Genomic DNA, 19,613 nt, shown 5'->3' on the forward strand with positions numbered 1-19,613 from the left:
AGTGCGGCTGGAACCGGAGAATCGGGAAAACACCACTTGGGGACCTGGTATCAAAATACTCCGGGTTAAAGCGGTTTTGAGCCGGAAAGCAATGGCTGGGGACGGGAGGCAGATGTTGACTGCAATGTTCCCTCTAAGCTGTGGAGTCTTGTGAGCAAAAATTCTACTTTGTGAGCTACTGGCATTAATGTTGTGAGTGAGCGATTTGGCTACGGCATCAATTAGTTTGCTCTGGAGCCCTGCTTCCCGAGCTAAGGCAAAAATGTGTGAGCCAGAGGCTAACAAACTGTGAGCTAGCTCACACCAACTCAGCTTAGAGGGAACACTGGTTGACTGTGTGATCCCGCAGATAAATAATCCGTTTCTGAGCTGTCATGACACCAGATCAAATGGCGCGTCAGACCGCACCCTAAGAAAGACTAGAAGACCTTCAGTGGCCAGAACGAAAAAGGAACGACAGCTTGTTAAAAACATGTTCTGAGATGCTGGCAGTTAGAGCAGCTGGCCAGTAGGAAAACCTTTGAGATACTGACAGGTCTGTCTCTGACTAGGGTTGCCAGCCTCCAGGTGGGGCCTGGAGGGCTCCCAGAATTACAACTGGTCTCCTGACTACAGAGATCAGTTTCCCTGGAGAAAAATGGCTTGTTTGGCGGGTGGACTGTATAGCATCATACCATGCTGAGGTCCCTCCTCTCCCCAGGTTCCATCCCCCAAATCTCCAGGTTTCCCCAGCCCGGAGTTGGCAAGCCTAGCCCCCGACTATTGGCAGAAGCAGCCCCGTATCTCTTATGTGTATCATAATGTTAATTTTTTTGTGTTGTTTCATTCTTGGTGGGTACTAATTTTTTGGTATTTGATAAGGGTTTCCTTTTTTCCTTTTTAAAGCAAGTAAACAGTCAGTTGACAGGATTTGGGTAGTCAGCTACCGTTCCTAATAAAATCTTAGGAATTCCCCCCCCCCCTTAATAGAAACACAGAATCTTTTCGCCTTCTTCCTGAACCAGGTTTGTGCTTTCTCCTGGTAGGTACGAGGAATATCAGCCTGAAGACGACCTTAAGAAAACAGCCAATGATTTTCTGTCAAAAGTGGATGATCCCAAATTGAATAACTCTGAGGTAAAAAGAAGAAGTAACTGGTGTCTTTTTTTACAGGGAAGGGGGCCGACTTGCTAAGTTGTTCTGCTGAGTGTGCAAACAAATGTTGTTTTTCTTGCTCTGTGTGTGTCTCAGAAGATGCGTTCCCCCTCACTCCTGTGTTGTGGATTTTGGTAGCGTGCCAGTCCCCCACAGGTTATTTTCTTTTGAACGAGAGCCATGTCTCCGATGGCGGTTTCCTTTCCTGTAGGCAGACCAAATAGACCACAGCCCCGCGCGGAACAATAATTTTAAAAATTCAAAAACGAAGGCGATCATTTTCGAGTAGCCTTTCCCCCTCCTCGAAGGTGTTACATCCCACCCCCACCCCACCAGAGTGCTCTCTCACAGGCATGCCGGCCTCCCTGTGTAGAGGAAAAAAGTTTACAGTAAAAGTATTGTGTATTTTCATTTTTAGTTTTTTGATTATAAATGCTCTGTGGAAGGGCTTTGCCGTGTTATACAGTTACACAAAATGGTATCCTGTGAAGGACGCCATTCGCTTGGACAGATGGTGAAGGCAAACTGCTCGGCCTGCACTGAGCGCTTCAGTTTGAGAGCCAGGTTACCAGGTTCCCCCCTGGCCACCGGTGGGAGATGGGAGGGCAGGGTTGCCAGATCCAGGTTGAGAAACTCCCTGAAATTTGGGAGTGGAGCCGGGGGAGGACAAGGGACCTCAGTAGGGTACGGTGCCCTCAAAAGCAGCCATTTTCTCCAGGGGAGCTGGAGATCAGCTGTAATTCCAGGGGATCCCCCAGGCACCTCCTGGAGGCTGGCATCCCAGTTTTACTTCAGTGTGGGTGCTAGATTGTTGTTAGAGAGCCAGTGGGAAGCAGCAGGGGGCTGGCCTTGGAGCAGGAAGGCCTGAGTTCAAATTTTCACACTCAGCCATGAAGTCCACTGGGTAGCTTAAAGCCAGTTTGGTGTAGTGGTTAGGAACGCGGACTCTAATTTGGGAGAAGCGGGTTCGATTCCCCACTCCTCCACATGCAGCTGCTGGTGTGACCTTGGGTCAGTCACAGTTCTCTCAGAGCTGTTCTCTCAAGAGCAGTTTCTGTCAAGAGCTCTCTCAGCCCCACCCACCTCACAGGGTGTCTGTTGTGGGGTGGGGAAGGGAAAGGAGCTTGTAAGCTGCTGTGAGACTCCCAAGTGAAGGGCGGGGTATAAATCTAATCTATTATTATTACTATTATTATTAATCTCTCAGCCCTACCCATATCTTAGTATGTGTTCATGGGGATAAATATATGGCTACCCCTGCTCCTTGGAGGAAGGAAATGTGTGGTAGAAATCTAGTCATCTGTACATTGGGAGCCTCCCCACATTCCAGGCTTCCGGCCTCCATCAGTGAATCTGAGATAGGCAGACACACACTGGGTTGAATCCGGCCAGCTTTTTCAGTCAATCTTTCCCCGTTTTCCTCCTTACCACAGCCTGGACCCCATATGGTGTTTATCCATGCTGGTCCCATGATCCCCATTGTAGCCTTTTTTTGGTAGTCATCCTTCCTCGCTTTTCCCACAGCAGAAAGCCGGTTTAGATCCGACCCACCCCTTCATGGAAGGATGGGTATCATGTATTAAGGGACAGAAATCGGAGAACACTGGGTCCTCCTGACACACTGGTGTCAGCGCCGAAGGGGGCAGGGAATGGTATCTAAGATGAGAACAGTCACTGGCAGGCCACTTCTGAGATCAGTTTTTGGCCTTCCACCTTGACCCTGACTGCACACCAAACGTCTCCAAACTCTAGCTGATGACCATATACCTTTTGGTGTAGTGGTTTGGTGTAGAGCCAGTTTGGTGTAGTGGTTAAGAGTGGTGGACTCTAAACTGGGAGAGCCGGGTTTGATTCCCCACTCCTCCACATGCAGCCAGCTGGGTGACCTTGGGTCAGTCACAAGTTCTCTCAGAGCTGTTCTCTCAAGGGCAGTTCTCCAAAGAGCTCTCTCAGCCCCACCGACCTCACAGGGTGTCTGTTGTGGGGAGAGGAAAGGAAAAGAGATTGTAAGCCGCTCTGAGACTCCTTCAGGTAGTGAAGGGCGGGGTATATTCTGGTTTTGTTGTGATTTAATGGTTTTACTGTTTTATACTGTTTTTATGTATGGGCTTGTGCCCCCGTGTAAGCTGCCCTGAGCCTGTTCGCGGGGAGGGTGGGGTAAAAATGTTAATAATAAATAAATAAATAAAATCCAATCTCTTCTTCTTTAAGCCACTCCCATGTTCCCTCTGCCCCAGTTCACCTGAATGTCTGTCTCTCTTCTCTGTAAGAACATAAGAGAAGCCATGCTGGATCAGGCCAGAGGCCCATCCAGTCCAGCACTCTGTGTCACGCAGTGGCCAAAACCCAGGTGCCATCAGGAGGTCCACCAGCAGGGCCAGAACTCCAGAAGCCCTCCCACTGTCACCCCCCCACACCAAGCACCAGGAATACAGAGTTATCACTGCCCCAATTGGCTCTGCCCAGTCTGGGCCGCAGGCTTGTCCAGAGAGCCGCGAGAGCGTCACAGTTGACTGGTGAAGGTCTCTCCTTTCTTCGTGCAGTTCCTAAAGTTTGTTCGCCAGATTGGAGACGGGAGGGTGTCCTTCGAGGCAAATCAAGTGACCATTACCCCCAGAGACCAGGATCAGGCAGAGAAATGGGCAGCTGAGTTTATACAGCAGCAGGTAGGATTCCCGGGCCGTGTGGTCTGTGCAGCCAATCGATAATCTTGTTCCTCCCCAGTCGAGTGGGGAGGCAGTGTGCTGGGGTCGAGAACTGTGCAGAGCAGTACCTAGGAGCAGAGTAGGACCGGCCTCGGCACAAACCGTCCCATCGCGGTCTGTGCTCGTGTCCCGAATCCAGGTTCCAGTAGGCGTGCGTACAGTCCGTGCCTCGCTCACCAAGAGCCAGAATAGGAGGTTTGTCCGTTCGTTGACCTTGACGCTTCTGATCTCCCGCTGCTGTGTTCTCCTGGTAGAGCGCATCGGAAGCCTGGGTGGATCAGTTCACGCATGCTGGGGAGACGTCGGGTTTGGATGCCGAGTTTGAGGAAGCCAAGACGGCGGTGGAGGTGGGTCGTGAAGCCCTTCTGAAGTTGGGGCATACCTCGTCCCACAGCAGCTCTGTTGCGGAAGTGGCAAGAGGGTGTGCGGTCTCGTCCCACACCCCGCCAGGAATCCCGCGCCAGCCACCCCGGAGAATTCTCTGGTGGCCTGATCACAGCTGCATGCAGAAGGGGAGGCTGTGGAGGACCGGTTGAATGGGAGTCAGCAGTCTCTGTGGGGTGACTGGAGCCCTTTCTCTTCAGCAAAGGCCCGGGAGGATTGCTCCACCTTCCTTCCTCACAGGGAGATGTCTGTTTCCATGAATTTTGGGTAGATGAGGCGGCCGGGGGGGGGGGGGGGATCCTGTTGTCGTTTTCCTTCAGTCGGATGTGGATTTCTGGGACAAGCTGCAGGCCGAATGGGAGGAGATGGCCAAGCGGGACGCGGAGGCCCACCCTTGGCTGACGGATTACGAGGATCTCTCCAGCTCCTCTTACGACAAGGTACCAGTGTCCGGAGACTCCCCTCCACGGGGCTGCAGGGTCTCGCGTCCCATTCCTGCCTTTCCTCCTACCCTTTCCTCTCGGATCTTGCAGGCCTGTCAAGTAGGCAAGGAATTGAAAAACGATTACGCCGCCCCGAGGATTTGTAGATGGGTCTGTAAAGGAGATAATGACAAGGGAGTGCCTGGAAAGACTCACGGAGTGGAGGGAGAGAGCGACGTCAGGTGATGGGAGGAAGTCCCCCCCCAGTGCCCCTTCCTTCCTGTGCCTCCCCTTGTCAGCACTTTCACACACGGACCTGTGCTGATCCCGTTTCTTCCAGCCTCCTTCCTTCCATCGAGCCCGGCAGGAGGAACTGGCAGGCGGTAAAGAACCTTGCCAGTTCCCCTGCATTCTTCGGTGACTGGCTACTTCCTTCTTCCAGACCCAGATAGAGGCCATAAGGAGTGAGAAGGGGGGGGGATGGGGCCCCTCCCTCCCACCTGGCAGCTCCAGGAAGTCAGCAAGCAGAGGGGGAACCCCGTGTCGCACTTGGTGCCAGGCTCAGCCGCGTATTTAGCCAGTTGTTGGGCACCAGGAGAGGAGGAGGGATGAGTGCTGGTCTGTTCTCTTCCCTGGTCAGCCATGGCATCTCACCCGCCTGCCATCCTCTGGTGTTCAGTATTTGATCATTACCTTTGATGAAGGTGACACACATCCAGACCAATGAAATCTCTGATACCAGAATAATTTGAAGAATTGGCATGGCTATATTTGTGGCCCAACATATAAGCTAGTAGCATGACTAAAAACATATAAGGAAACAACATCTGGTTATACACACACACACACAAACTTTTTATACGTGTATTTTGGATGTGTGTCAGTGTAATATACAGAATAGTGACCATTGAGGAAGGCCCGAAGGGGCCGACGTGCGTTTGGTCCTAAGTTAAAAAGTGTTTACCCGTTAGGGTTCCCAAGTACTTACTGCGATCCGGTGGGGGAAACATGCTCCCCGGCCGGACCATTCCTCCCTGTAACACACCATGCCGTCTCCAGGAAGTGACGCTGGGCGACGCTCTGGCAATGGGGCTGAAAACTCATTGGTACCATTGAGTTTCCAGCCCCATTGCCAGAGCGTCGCCCGGCGTCACTTCTTGGCAACGGCATGGTGCGACGCGTCTGTTGTCCCCGGGGGAATGATCCTGCGAAGACGTCTGTGTCCCCCGCCGAATCACGGTAAGTACTTGGGAAGCCTGTTACCCGTCAAGTGTATTTGTATATAGTGTTAGCTTGACCCTCTTGGTTCGCAGATATATTTTGGGTTGAGTTCCCCCCCCCCCACGCACACTTTTTTCAGTTTTTGTTCAGTATTTCCTCCCAGTGGCTCAAGGGAAGAGCCACATGTGGTTGCTGTGGGCTTTTCTGTGTGTGTGTGTGTGGGCTTCTGACAAGTACCTGGTCTGCCAAGATTTTTCTGTCAAGATAGGGTACCGTTTCCTCTCCTGAGCTTGTCTCCTGGATTCCCCACCATCTCCAGTTGGCAGGCCTCAGCATACACAGGGAAAGCTACAAATAACGCTGTTCAAAGGGAATCTCTTTCACCCTTCTTCCCTGCATGATGCTGTGGCTAAACTGGGTTTGAGAGACCTGGGCTGAAATCTCCCCCAAGCCAGGAGGTCTTGCCTAACTTTGTCTCAGCCTAACCTGTATAACAAATAGCTCTGTGAGTCTGATGGGCCACGAACAGCCTCCTGTGATCTTAAAGATGGAGGGGTCTGTTTTGGCATCCGCCTTTCTGGGTCCAAACTAAGGTAGTCAGGGATCTCAACACTTTTTTTTGGGGGGGGGTGTGTTTGTATTTTTCAGTGTGTGTGTGTGTGTGTGTGTGTGTGCGCACCTGGAAGTCATGGCAACCTCTGACCCCCCCTCTACTGGGGGCCTGGAGGATTTTCAGAGAAGTGACCCCCACCTCCCGACTGCTGGTATTCCAAGGAGGCCTCCCACCCAAGTACTTGCCAGAGCCGGCCCTGCTGAGCTTTCGAGATCTGATGAGACCGAGCTTGCCTGGGCTCTCCAGGTCAGGGTGGATCTCAGCGTTTTTGGGAGGAGGAGATGAGTCAGCCCACATCTGAGATCCTTGGCGGGAGAGAGGGACACAACTATGAAGAGTGGTCCATGTCCTTCCTTCAGCCCTTGGGGGGGGGATCATTCTCTACTGACAATAGGGCTATTTGCCGATAAGTTTAGAAACATAAGATACAAGCCGTTGCTCCCCCTCCCCGACAGGGATACCAGTTTGAAGAAGACAACCCCGTCCGTGACCACCCGCATGCTTTTGAGGAAGGGCTGAAGTGCTTGGAGCGAGGGGACCTCCCCAATGCCGTGCAGTTCTTTGAGGCGGCGGTGCAGCAGAGTCCCGATCACATGGAGGTGAGTGAAGGAGGGGAGGCGGGTCCCTAACTGTTCCTACATCCCCCATTTATCAGGAACATGTCATGTTGGGCAAAGTTTGGAGTGGATTGTTACCAATATGCCAATGATGCCCAGCTGCGTATTATTCTGGATAAGCCACCAGCTGCTGCAGTCTCTGTCCTGGACCAGTTTGGTGTCGTGGTTAAGAGTGGCGGACTCTCATCTGGAGAACCAGGTTCGATTCCCCCACTTCCAGCTAGCTGGCTGACCTTAGGCAAGTCACAGCAGCCTACAAGTAAGCGTAGCTCGCCTCCTAGTGGTGCCAAAAAAGAGCTACAGCTTCGGCAGCCAAACAGTCCCTTCCAGGATCTCCTGGCTATTCCACACATAATACCGTACGATAATTAGTTTTTGTCCTGAATCAGCGTCTGAATGGTCAAGTGGCTAAAGGGAGAACAAATTGAAGTTTAGTCCAAGTAAGACAGAGGTAATGCTTGCTGGAAGAGCTGCTGCTTGTAAATGGATTGTTCTTCCTACTGTTGATGATGTGCAGCTTTTACTGAAAGACCCTGTTAAGAAGTTAGGAGTCTTTCTGGATCTTGGTCTCCTGTTGGAGAAACAGGTATCCAAGACAGAGAGAACTGCTCTTCCCCCCACTATGCCTAGTTAGGAGTTGGTTCCCCCTTTGCAGATGCCTGATCTGCCTGTTCAGATCAATGCTTTAGTAAACTTGAGGCTAGATTACAGTAACATGGTCTGCATGGGGCTGCCCTTGAAGACTATTTAGGAACTGCAGCTGAGGCAAAATGTGGCAGCCTGTTTTGTTATCTGTGTCTAGCTGGTGGGCCCATGCCTGTCCTGTTTTGAGGTCTCTTCTCCGGCTGCCAATTAGATTCTGGATCCAATTCAAAGTGATGGTGCTCACCTTCAAAGCCCTTGGTGACCTAGGGCCTACATACGTGAAGAACCCTCTTGTTCTGCACGTCCCTGTACAGCAGCTTTGGTCTTCCCAATACGGATTACTGTTCGTTTATCTCTAAGGCACATTCAGCCACAGCCTGGGCCCAAGCCTTTTTAGTGGCTGCCCATGCCACCAGAACAGTCTCCCAGGAAGGGTCACGAGGGCTGGTTTTCTAGCAAGACTGCAAGACCGTTATTCTAGAGAGGTTCAGGGGGGAACTGAGGTGTTGGGTTTTTTTAGATTGGATTTTTAATGTTTGTTATTCCCTGCCTTGGGTCCTGAAATGCTGAGGTGAAAGGCAGGCATATAATTTTTTTTAAGGTTTATTTATAAATGTTTCAGTATACATCATATCATCGGTTTACATTTTTCATACTTGTGAGTCTTAACTATTATATTTATCCAACCATATATAAAACTTTCCCCATCTTTTATCAATTGTCTCTTTGCTAGCACCTTTTGTTATTAAACTCATAGCACCTTTTGTTATTAAACTCAATTTGTCCATTTCTACTACTGACAGTATTTTATCAATTATTTCTTTTTCCGAGGGCAGTTCTTCTTCCTTCCATTTTTTGGCTTAGTATTCTGGCTGCTGTAAAAAGACATATAATTACATATTTGTTCGTTCTATTATACATATCTGGAAGCATATTCAATAGAGCAATTTCTGGTACAAATGGTATTTGTTCTTCTATAATCTCATTTACCATTCTATATATTTTTTTCCAGTATCTTTGTACTTTTTCACACTTCCACCACATATGTATAAATGTACCAGGCATATAAATATTGTTAATAAATGAGTGGGTTGCTTTGATGCACTGTGGAGAAGTCTTCCAGTTCTCACTCTGTGCTACGTGAGGGATGGCTGGCAGGTAGTTGGGGACTTTTCAGACAGAGAACCTCCTTGGTTTTCTGTCTTCCAAACTTACTCTCTGATCATAAACGATCAAGTAATTTAAAAGTTCAAATACCAAGCTCTTATGAATCTGGCTGCCCTGTACATCTTCTTGAAGCTTCTACAAACATGTAGTGCGTATTCCATATTCTTTCTCTACGAAAACCCTTCAGTCAGTCCCTTTTCCCACCTGAGAGCACAAACAACCCTGTGGAAAGCAGACTTCAGTCATCTCCATCCTCATTGGTCCAGGGTGTGCAATTGGTTGGCAAGATGTACAAAAGACATGAATTGGTGCAATATACCCTTCTCCCTTAGACTGCTAAAATGATAGGCGCTCTAACAGGAGAGCCAGTTTGGTGTAGTGGCTAAGAGCGGCAGACTCTAATCTGGGAGAACCGGGTTTGATTCCCCACGCCTCCGTGTGAAGCCAGCTGGGTGACCTTGGGTCAGTCACAAGTTCTCTCAGAGCTGTTATCTCAGAGCTTTCTCAGCCCCGCCTACCTCACAGGGTGTCCATTATGGGGAGAGGAAGGGAAGGTGGTTGTAAGCTGCTCTGAGACTCCCAAGTGAAGGGCGGGGTATAAATCCACCACCCCCCTCTCGTTTTTCTCATGTGTCTGTAAAAGTGTTTTCCAGAAAATCTGCCCACTGTGTTTGTCCAGTTCTATACTGATTAAAACGCAGCCTATCCCCTCCCCCCATCATATCTCTGTCTTAGGCCTGGCAGTACCTGGGTACGACGCAAGCAGAGAACGAGCAAGAACTTGCAGCGATCAGTGCCCTCAGGCGGTGAGTAGTCTGCTGAGGGTGAGTTGGCATAGGGCAGCCATGACGCTGTGCCTTTCTGTGGCTGCCAGCTGGTTGTTGTCTCCGCTGTTGTCCGTACAAGAGCCTGAAAATGTAATGCCCTCCGTCTGGCCAGGGGCATAAGCCGAAATCCCTCAAAATCCTCCGTGTAAGCCTGCCTTTCCCATGAGGTTTTTGGCTTAAAAACCACCTCAGCCCTCCGCAACTGAAGCAAGTTCTAACTATGTAGAACTGAATTTGTTATAATTATGTTTTCTCCGCTGCCAACAATGTGTGCTGCGATCTTCGTCGTGGTCTCTGTGCATCACACCCATGGGAACTCCGTGCGCCTGCGCTGATCCGATCGGTGTTGAGAGCCAGTTTGGTGTTGTGGTTAAGTGCGCGGACTCTAATCTGGGAGCACCGGGTTTGATTCCCCACTCCTCCACTTGCACCTGGCTGGATGACCTTGAGCAAGTTGTAGTTCTGACAAGAGCTGTTCTTGAAAAAGAGCAGTTTCTGTCAAGAGTTCTCTCAGCCCCACCTCCCTCACAGGGTGTCTGTTGTGGGGAGGGGAAGGGAAAGGAGATTGTAAGCCGCTCTGAGACACCTTTGGGTAGTGGAGGGTGGGGTAGAAATCCAATCTCTTCTTCTTCTTCTTCTGCTGAAGCTCTGAAGGGATTTTTCACGCCTAGCCCTCCTAGGCATATGCAGGAACCCCAGTGCGCATGCCCGGCGGGCGGGGTACAAACATCCCACCAGTTCTCTTCTGACCGTCGCACTGTGAGCAGCTCACTCTCCGGTTAGTGAGTCCTTTTACCTTGGCTCTTCAGGACTTTCTTCTCTTCGGTTCCGAATGTGGTGTCTGTGGGTACCTTTCCTGGCACCAGCCAAGTGTTTTTTAAAAGTGGGTGGGGCCAGATGGGGCACCTGTCCAACAGGGCTTCTGATTGGTCATTGGAGATGTGATTGGCTGTGCAAATTAAAATGTTTTTTCAGTGGCAGCTACTACTACAGTGTTGGTTTGTAGTTTGGTGTAGTGGTTAGGAGCACAGACTCGCGGACTCTAATCTGGGAGAACTGGGTTTGCTTCCCCACTCCTTCACATGCAGCTGCTGGTGTGACCTTGGGTCAGTCACAGGTCCCTGCCCCATGGAGCTTCCAGTCTATTGCTCACCCCATAGGGGGCCTTAGAGGAGAGGAAAAGGATAGTGGTGAGGGTCCCCCAGGGGAAGGATGTGCCTCCAGTTTGGCAGCATGCAGGGAATGAGGTCTCGGGGATTTGCTCCCATTCATCCTTTGAGCCTCCTTCCTTCTATATATGTATAAACCTTCGAAATAAATTCCAAGAGGGTACGTGACCCATTTTCTTCCTGCACGTTGGGTCCTGCTTTTGTAACAGGGCCCTGTAGAGGGAGGCGATTTCTGTGCAGGCTGAGTAACAGGTTGCCTGGCAACAGGACAAGAAAAGAAGTCGGTGAACTCCTCGGAGAGAGGGAGAGCGAGCGAGAGATGAGGTGTGTTTTTCCTCCTGAGGGGATGGAAGATTTCCTCTGGAAGGAGGAATTCCAGAGAAGGTGTTCTGTGGAGCAGGGAGGAGCGGCCATCTTCTGAAATGGGCCTTTCCTCCCCACAATGTTGATGCATTTCCTATTGATTCTGTGAGGAGAAGTAAAGAAGAGAGACCCTCGCCCAGTATGCAGGCTTCCCCGGATTGTTTGAGTCTAGAGGCGCGCTCCCTTTCTCCCTGACTTTGCGATGTCTCAGTATGGCTTATCATTCACATTACTTCTTTCAAAACTCCCAAGTGGTGGCTCAAGTGGTTAGGACGCTGAACTGCAGGCTGGGGAAGGTCAGTAGTTCAGCAGTCCGAGACCCGAGTGTGCCTCATGACGGAGTGAGCTCCCCTCTCTAGTTCCAGCTCCTGCCACCCGAGCAGTTCGAAAGCAAGAAATTGCAAGTAGATAAATAGGTACCACTCCGGTGGGAAGGGAACAGCGTTCCGTGCGCCTTGGTGTTTAGTCATGGCGGCCACATGACCACGGAAATGTCTTCGGACAGCGGCTTTGAAACGGAGATGAGCACTGCAACCCTAGAGTCGGACTCGACTGGCTTTCGAGCAAGGGAACCTTTACCTTTACTAATTCTATACTCCTTGTTTCTCCTGCCTCTGAATAAAGGCTGTGTGTGAGTGGTAGCCACAGTTCAGGTTATGAACGGGGCGTCTGCAATGCTGTGACAGCTAACCTGACCCTTTTAAGGCAGAAAGGGTTACATATACAGTATATTATTATTTATTTTATTTATACACTGCCCTATCCCATGAGTGGCCTTTCCTAGCAAACCCATTAAACTAGAGGTGTCAGACTCATTTGTTATGAGGGCCAAATCTGACATAAAAGTTACTTTTATAGGCCAGGACATGTGTGCCATAAAATGAAATGCCTGGTAGCGGAGATATAAACTTCATAAAGGACACAGGCAAACCCAATTAACAATATTTTTTTTACGCAAAATACAAACAAAAGCAATTGATTCCTAGGAGTGAAAACAATTGATTTACTGGGGAATCCACAAAAGCCCCAATAAATATACTTAAACTTATGCAAGAGTAGGTTTTTTTCCAAGGGATTCCATACCCGCCCCCTAGCCATTTCCTTTCATTTCTTAACAGCTTTGACCACACACACACACACCCCTCACCGTGTGCACCTGTATGCCTGTCCCCCCCCCCCCCCCCAGTTCAGCCTTCTGCCTTTCCTCCCTTGCATCAGTTGTTCATGGGCTGGATAAGAGCAGTCTTTAAGCTGCGTCTGGACAAACCCTTGTCAGGGATACTCTAGGTTGATCCTGCATTGAGCAGGAGGTTGGACTAGATATGGCTTGGATGGCCCCTTCCAGCTCCCTGATTCTATCTTCCGGGCCCCAGGCTGCACGTTTTACACCCCTGCATTAAACATTTTGATGTTTTTAGCAACCTAAAATATGTCTCTGATATGATATTGTTCCGATTGGCATATTTATGGAATTTAAAAGTAAATGCTATGGTTTTCTACAAGCAAAACTGCAAATATGCCTAATACAGAGCAAATACACCTAATACAGAGCAAATACAGAGCCAGTTTGGTGTCGTGGTTAAGTGCGCGGACTCTAATCTGGGAGAACCAGGTTTGATTCCCCACTCCTCCATTTGCACCTGGCTGGATGACCTTGGGCAAGCCATAGTTCTGATAAGAGCTGTTCTTGAAAAAGAGCAGTTTCTGTCAGAGCTCTCTCAGCTCCACCTGCCTCACAGGGTGTCTGTTGTGGGGAGGGGAAGGGAAAGGAGTTTGTAAGCCGCTCTGAGACTCCGAGTGAAGGGCGGGGTATAAATCCAATCTCCTCCTAATATTTGAGAGAGGGCTGTAAATTGCTACACTCTGTGGATCTAAGCCCATCTAGTTTTTGGCAACTGAAACCCAGGGAAAGATGAAAGTTGAAACTGTAGCACAAACGTTACAGTACAGAAGAGAGTACTATATTATTTGGACAGAAGGAGTCTCATACATTCGCAGCAGGTAGGGCTACCGGCGTATTTGTGTATCAGGTTAAACTTTATAACATTAAAAGCACTGAGCTCTTTTAATAATTATGTTTAATGATTATCAGACATATTATAGCATATTTACTGTTGCTCAAATTATAAACATGTCCATTTGCATGTCTTCAATAGTATTTATTGGTATCTAATACTATAGGTTGTGTTGCCTAAAATTTTTCGTGCTGTGCATGCTGAGTAAATAAAACCCTGTCTTAAAAAACATTCCACTCATTTCAAATGCTAATAAAATAAAATCTGATGGGTGGGGTTTTTCCGCCAGTGTTCTCCAAAATTTCTCATTTTTTCCACTGGAAGGATGGGGGTGGAAAAGTCATCAAAGGAGGGAAAAACTTAACCTCCCCCGATTTTTAACTTTTCCCCTGCCGGGCACTCCCATCCTTGCCTGTGACACACAGCTGTCTCCAACTGGCAGGTTTACTGCAGATCTGCCATCTGGGAAGAGTGAGGCTTCTTTTGCTCTTTGATTTTTAATTTCTCACGACAGGAGGAGGGGGAAGAGTTTGGAAGTGAACTTCTCCGTGGCCTGCGGACTCGGGGGGGTGGGGGCTCTGTTAAAAAAACCGTACCTTCCCAGGCCAGCAGTCGTGTGTATAAGTGAGCCGCCGCTCCTTTTTCTCAGTGTGAACATTCCAGGATGATTGTGGCTAACAAACATGCTCATCTCAGAAAGGCTTGCTCCGGCGCTTATGCGCCAACCGTTTCCCTCGGTGTCTGTGTTTGCCTTGTAGATGTCTAGAGCTGAGCCCCAAAAACCTCACGGCACTCATGGCGCTTGCCGTCAGCTTCACCAACGAGTCACTGCAGAAGCAGGCCTGTGAAGCCCTGCGCGACTGGCTGCGCCACAAGCCGGAGTATGCTCACCTGATGGGGACGGAGGCTACAGGAGACAGCCCTAGCCCGGGCCTTGGGTCCTCCAGACGTATCCTGGGTTCCCTCTTAACGGAGTAAGTCCCGGGAAAGCCAAAGGAGCAGCAGTTCGGCCCGTCAACCTAAGAATGAGGCCTGGAGTTCTCCCAGAATTAACAACTGATCTCCAGACTACAGAAATCAGTTCTCCTAGAGGGTGGACTCCAATGTTCCCTCTAAGCTGTGGAGTCTCGTGAGCAAAAATTCTACTTTGTGAGCTACTGGCATTAAAGTTGTGAGCGAGCCATTTGGCTCCTGCATTAATTAGTTTGCTCTGGAGCCCCATCCTTCCTGAGCTGAGACAAAAATGTGTGAGCTGGAGGATAAAAAACTGTGAGCTAGCTCACTCTAACTCAGCTTAGAGGGAACACTGGTGGACTCTATGGTATGGGAGGGTGGCGTTCAGGGATGGGGAGGAGCCCAGCAGGGCTATGATGTCATTCTAGGACTTCCATTTCCCATAAACGCCATGGTAGTCTTAGAACGGAAGTCCCAGAATGACGTCATAGCCCTGCTTGAGCTCCTTCCCGTCACCGAACTCCACCCTCCCCAGGCACTGCCTGCCTAAATCTCCAGGAATTTTCTAGGTTGGGCTTGGCAACCTGGGGGGGGGCGGCAGTGGGGGGAGATACAGATGTGTGCAAGGGCACTACTCCAGGCACGTCTCTTGCTCTTCCCGCCCCCAGCTCACTCTTCGTTGAAGTGAAGGAGCTGTTCTTGGCGGCTGTGAGAAGCAACACCTCCACCGTGGACCCCGACGTGCAGTGCGGCCTGGGGGTTCTCTTCAACCTGAGTGGCGAGTACGAGAAGGCCGTGGATTGCTTCACCGCTGCACTGAGCGCACGCCCAAATGTAAGGGAAGAGCAGGCTGGATGGGAAAGTGGGTGGGAGACGGGGTCTGTGAAGTGGGGTCTCGTTCTCACAGATACGGTCTTTGCTGTGCCTAGGCCTTTACCGCCTCAGTGCCAGGTGGGCTTGCGTGACAGAACGTTCCTTCAGACAGCAACCAAAATCCCTCCTCATAGAAAGCTAGCATGTCAGACAAAAAGGTTAGCCTAGGACCCTTTACCCTGAGGTGCTAGTTTTTCTTTTTGAAAACCAGAGAGGTGCAGCGATTTGGGTTCCAGGCGAAGGAGACGCTGGTTCAGATCTTCAGTCAACGCTGAGTCTCGGTCCAGTTACAGGCAGTGCTCCTCCTAGGCCAGTGATGGCGAACCTTTTAGGGACCGAGTGCCCAAACTGCAACTCAAAACCCACTTATTTATCGCAAAGTGCCAACACGGCAATTAAACCTGAATACTGAGGTTTTACTTGAGAAAAAACAACCCATACATTAACTTAAGATGATCCAAACAAAGTAAGGAAAGCAATCCCAAATGCTTTCATTTACTTAAAATGATTTGGCAGAGAATTCGACACTTTAATGACGGTCTGGGCCTGGCTGGGGCGATGGCATGCGTGCCCACAGAGAGGGCTCTGAGTGCCACCTCTGGCACCCGTGCCATAGGTTTGCCACCTAGGCTGTGGAGTCTTGTGAGCCAAAAAATCCTACTTTGTGAGCTCCTGGCATTAAAGTTGTGAGCGAGCAATTTGGCCACTGCACAGATTAGTCTGCTCCGGAGCCCTCCTTCCTGAGCTAAGGCAAAAATGTGTGAGCCGGAGGCTAAAAACCGAGCGCTAGCTCACACCTAACTCAGCTTAGAGGGAACACTGGTTACAGGCTCTCGGCTTCTCAGATTTGTCGTGAGGATAAAATGGTGGGGGGTTTTTGGTGGGGAAGAATTGCATACACTGTTCCGAACTTATTAGGGGGAAGAGCAGGATAAACCTGACTCGTGTGTGAGTAAGCCTTTTAAAAATATCTATTAGAATATCGGTGCCCTTTCTTCCGGCATTGGGTCCTGTCCTGGTAACAGTGCCCTGTAGAGAGAGGGGATTTCTGCACAGTATGGGTGAGAGGTTGCCCGGCCACAGGGCAAGAAAAAGAGGCTGAACTCCAAAAGAGAGAGAGGTGTTTCTCTTGAGATGGAGCATTTTCTTTGGGAGAAGGAGTTCCAGGGAATGTGGTCTGTGGAGCAGTGAGAAAGGCAGTCGGCAGGAGAGTGGCTATCTTCCGGTGTGGGCCTTTTGTTCTGCAGCGTGGATGCGCTTTCTCCTGATCTTGTGGAGAAACGTTGCTTCCCAGGGCATGCAAAAAAGAGCAAGACCTTGCCAGGCATCCTATCTCAGTGCTGACTTTGAGACTGCTCAGTATATTGTATTATTCACACAGGCAGGGTTTTTTTGTAGAAAACGCCCAGCAGGAACTCATTAGCATAATAGGCCACACCCAACAGCAAAAACTCATTAGCATATTAGGCCACACCCCTGATAGCACAGCTCATTAGCTTATTCGGCCACACCCCCATATTACCAGAAGTGTGGTCATCCAGCCACACCCACCTTTTGCATCTTATTCTGTTTACCTTGTTTGTTGTCAAAACCCAGGGCCTTTTTGTAGCATGAACTCCTTTGCATGTTAGGCCACACACCCCTAATGTAGCCAATCCTAATGAGTTTCTGCTGTTGGGTGTGGCCTATTATGCTAATGAGTTCCTGCTGGGCGTGGCCAGCTTGGGAGCCAGCCGGAACTCCGTTCCTGTGCGTTCCTGCCCAAAAATAGCCCTGCACACAGGGGTGTTCAAAACTTCCTGTTCCTTGCTTTCCCCCACTTGAAACAAACCGAGGCTCAATTGATTTAAAGTGACAGTTTTAAGTTCTGAATGGGGCACCCACAGCGCTGTGACCAGGAGTCTGTCCCTTCTAAGACTGACAGGGCCGCGTTTGTTCGGAGGGCTGTAGAGTAGTTTGGGCCCCACCCGCAGGCCGAAATGGTACAGCCCAGACATAAGATCAGCACAGCTCAGCGAGCCCTAGACCCCATAACCTGACCCCACGGATGATTTCCGTAATGCTTTTTGAGAGCGAGTTTTGTATGTTTCAGTCATTTTTTTTTTACAATAAACCTGTAAGGAGTTCAGTATTATAACTCCCGTGTTTTGAGGAAGAGCCGAGAGCGCGTTTTGCCTTAAACCACACTGTGTGCTCAAAACGGGACGGAGTATTGAACAGGGGACTTCCTCACTCATGGCTCATACTGTTGGCAGCATTGTGCTGTTCCACTTCTAGTGTGCGTTATTAAAAAAACCTAGGAGAAACGGAGCAAAAGTCTAAAAGGACTGTGTGGTTCAGTAGGGAGGGGCTGTGGCTCAGAGGTAGAGCACCTGCTTTGCATGCCGAAGGTCCCAGGTTCCATCTCTGCCATCTCGGATGAACAGAATTGGGTAGCAGAAGATGTGAAAGACCTTCAGCTGAGACCCCCGAGAGAAGAGTCGATGCTGCGCTTGGTAAACCAGCAGCCTGTCTCCTGTGCTCGGGGCCTGTAGCGTGGGGCAGGAAATCGGACTGAAACAAGCCCCTTTGTAAAGTCTGTCTTTGGCTTTCCCCCCCGCCTAGGATCACCTCCTGTGGAACAAGCTGGGTGCCACTCTGGCCAATGGGAACCGGAGCGAGGAAGCTGTCGCGGCTTACAGGCGGGCCTTGGAGCTACAGCCGGGCTACATTCGCTCCCGGTACAACCTGGGCATCAGCTGCATCAACCTCGGAGCTCACAGGTGAGCGAGAGCCGGCGAGAGAGAAGCTAGGCTGCCACTAGCCTCTCCAAGCATTTGGTCTCACAAAGTGTGCGCTGTGGTGGAACCAGCACCACCAGCAGTCCTTTTTTTGTTAGTGTCCACTTTTGGGTTGGCCTTGCTTGCATTGGTGGTTGGGAGAGCTGCCCCCACACCGCGGGAGATCGATTAACTCTGTCAGAATGCCGGCACTCACCACCCTGACCTGGGTAGCCCAGGCAAGCCCGATCTCATCAGATCTCGGAAGCTAAGCAGGGGCCGACCCTGGCGAGTACTTGGAAGGGCGACCTCCAAAGAATACCAGGGCCAGGAGGCAGAGGCAGGCTATCAAGCCATCTCTCTGGAAAACATCCCAGCCTCCCGGTAGGGGTCATTAGAAGTTGCCATGGCTTCCAGGCACGCAAGCACACGTGCACACACACACACACACAAATTACCCCCCCTCCCCAAATGCTGGCACTCACTGACCTGCGGAGTTTCCTTTGGAAGGAGTTTTGGGGGAAGGGGGCGGATCAAGTTAAAGAGGCCTCCTGTGAGCAAACACGCTGGCCGGAGACACAAGTTGAAGAATGGCTGAGAACGGAGCAAACCAGGATGGCCCTTAACAGAGTGTGGGCAGGAGCGTCTAAGGACCTTGCTTGCCGGACCTGTGTTCCCACCCTCACTCCTGAAGCTCCGTGCTGCTCCGGGGCTCTTTTTGTAGCAGGTACTCATCTGCATATTAGGCGACACACCCCTAATGTAGCCAATCCTCCAAGAGCTTACAGTAGCTCCTGTAAGAAGAGCTCTGTAAGCTCTTGGAGGAGTGGCTACATTGGGGTGTGTGGCCTAATATGCAAAGGAGGTCCCACTACAAAAAGAGCCATGCGTCTTCCACTCCCTGTGCTTCCCACTCTGGCTTCGTCGGCTTCCTCGGTGAAGGCGTGCAGAGCCGACGTGGCAACCCGTGTTGCCGGCACAGCAGCCCAAAGCAGTTCTGTCGCTTCCGATGTGTCTGAGTCATAGAGGCCTGGAAGACACGGGACGGCACCGGGCGAGGGTGGGCACCTGGGGAGTGTTTCCTTCACCTGCCTGTGTCTAACTGTGGGGGGACTGAGTGTCTCTGGACCTCCCCCCGCCGCTGCCGCCGCCAATCACCTTCCTTTGCTGTCTCCGCAGAGAGGCCGTGGAGCACTTCCTGGAGGCCTTGCACATGCAGCAGAAGAGCCGGGGCCCGCGGGGGCAGCAGGGCGCCATGTCCGACAACATCTGGAGCACCCTCCGCATGGCCCTCTCCATGCTGGGCCAGAGCGACCTCTACGCGGCGGCCGACGCCCGAGACCTCCCGGCCTTGCTGCAGGCTTTCGGCCTCCAGCAATGACTCTGGGACGGGCTCCCCTGCGAGTGCAGGATGAGCCCTTGCCAGCCCTGACCTCCCCCTCCCCGCCTCCCTCCAGACACACACGCACACATTGGTCAGGTGGCCTCTTCCGTTCCCCACTGCAGGATGAGCCCAGAGCCGCATTCACGTTCAGCCGCTGTTTCAGCACCGGGCAAACGTCCCCTTGTTTGGTGTCGGACCCCCACCGGAGGGTCCACTTCCTCTCACCTCCACTGTCCAGCTGGAGCCACTCCCTGGTCTTGAGTGGCTCCCAGGTTTGCACTTTTCAAGGGAAAGCGACTCCACTAATCAGGGAAGCATTCTGTTAGGGGGGGGGGGGGGGTACAACACCCACCCCGTTGGC

General features: G+C 50.9%; 1 protein-coding gene across 2 annotated transcripts in view; it reads left to right on the top strand.

Moving 5' to 3' along the window:
- The window catches only part of PEX5 (peroxisomal biogenesis factor 5), a 29,995-nt gene extending 10,418 nt beyond the window's left edge, over positions 1-19,577 (top strand). Inside the window, exons 7-16 of one of the 2 annotated variants that reach the window (XM_015416456.1) lie at positions 1,026-1,116; positions 3,678-3,800; positions 4,094-4,186; positions 4,544-4,663; positions 6,935-7,078; positions 9,644-9,714; positions 14,041-14,256; positions 14,905-15,070; positions 17,714-17,871; positions 19,048-19,577. In XM_015416456.1, coding sequence (XP_015271942.1) covers positions 1,026-1,116; positions 3,678-3,800; positions 4,094-4,186; positions 4,544-4,663; positions 6,935-7,078; positions 9,644-9,714; positions 14,041-14,256; positions 14,905-15,070; positions 17,714-17,871; positions 19,048-19,249 — 1,384 coding nt within the window. In that variant the 3' untranslated portion in view covers positions 19,250-19,577. The remainder of the gene's footprint in view (positions 1-1,025; positions 1,117-3,677; positions 3,801-4,093; positions 4,187-4,543; positions 4,664-6,934; positions 7,079-9,643; positions 9,715-14,040; positions 14,257-14,904; positions 15,071-17,713; positions 17,872-19,047) is intronic. The other variant, XM_015416457.1, reaches the window with a different exon arrangement.
- The last annotated feature ends 36 nt before the right edge of the window (positions 19,578-19,613 follow it).

The sequence above is a fragment of the Gekko japonicus genome, unplaced genomic scaffold, assembly GCF_001447785.1.
Source record: "Gekko japonicus isolate JY-2015 unplaced genomic scaffold, Gekko_japonicus_V1.1 scaffold2148, whole genome shotgun sequence".
Lineage (NCBI taxonomy): Eukaryota > Metazoa > Chordata > Lepidosauria > Squamata > Gekkonidae > Gekko > Gekko japonicus.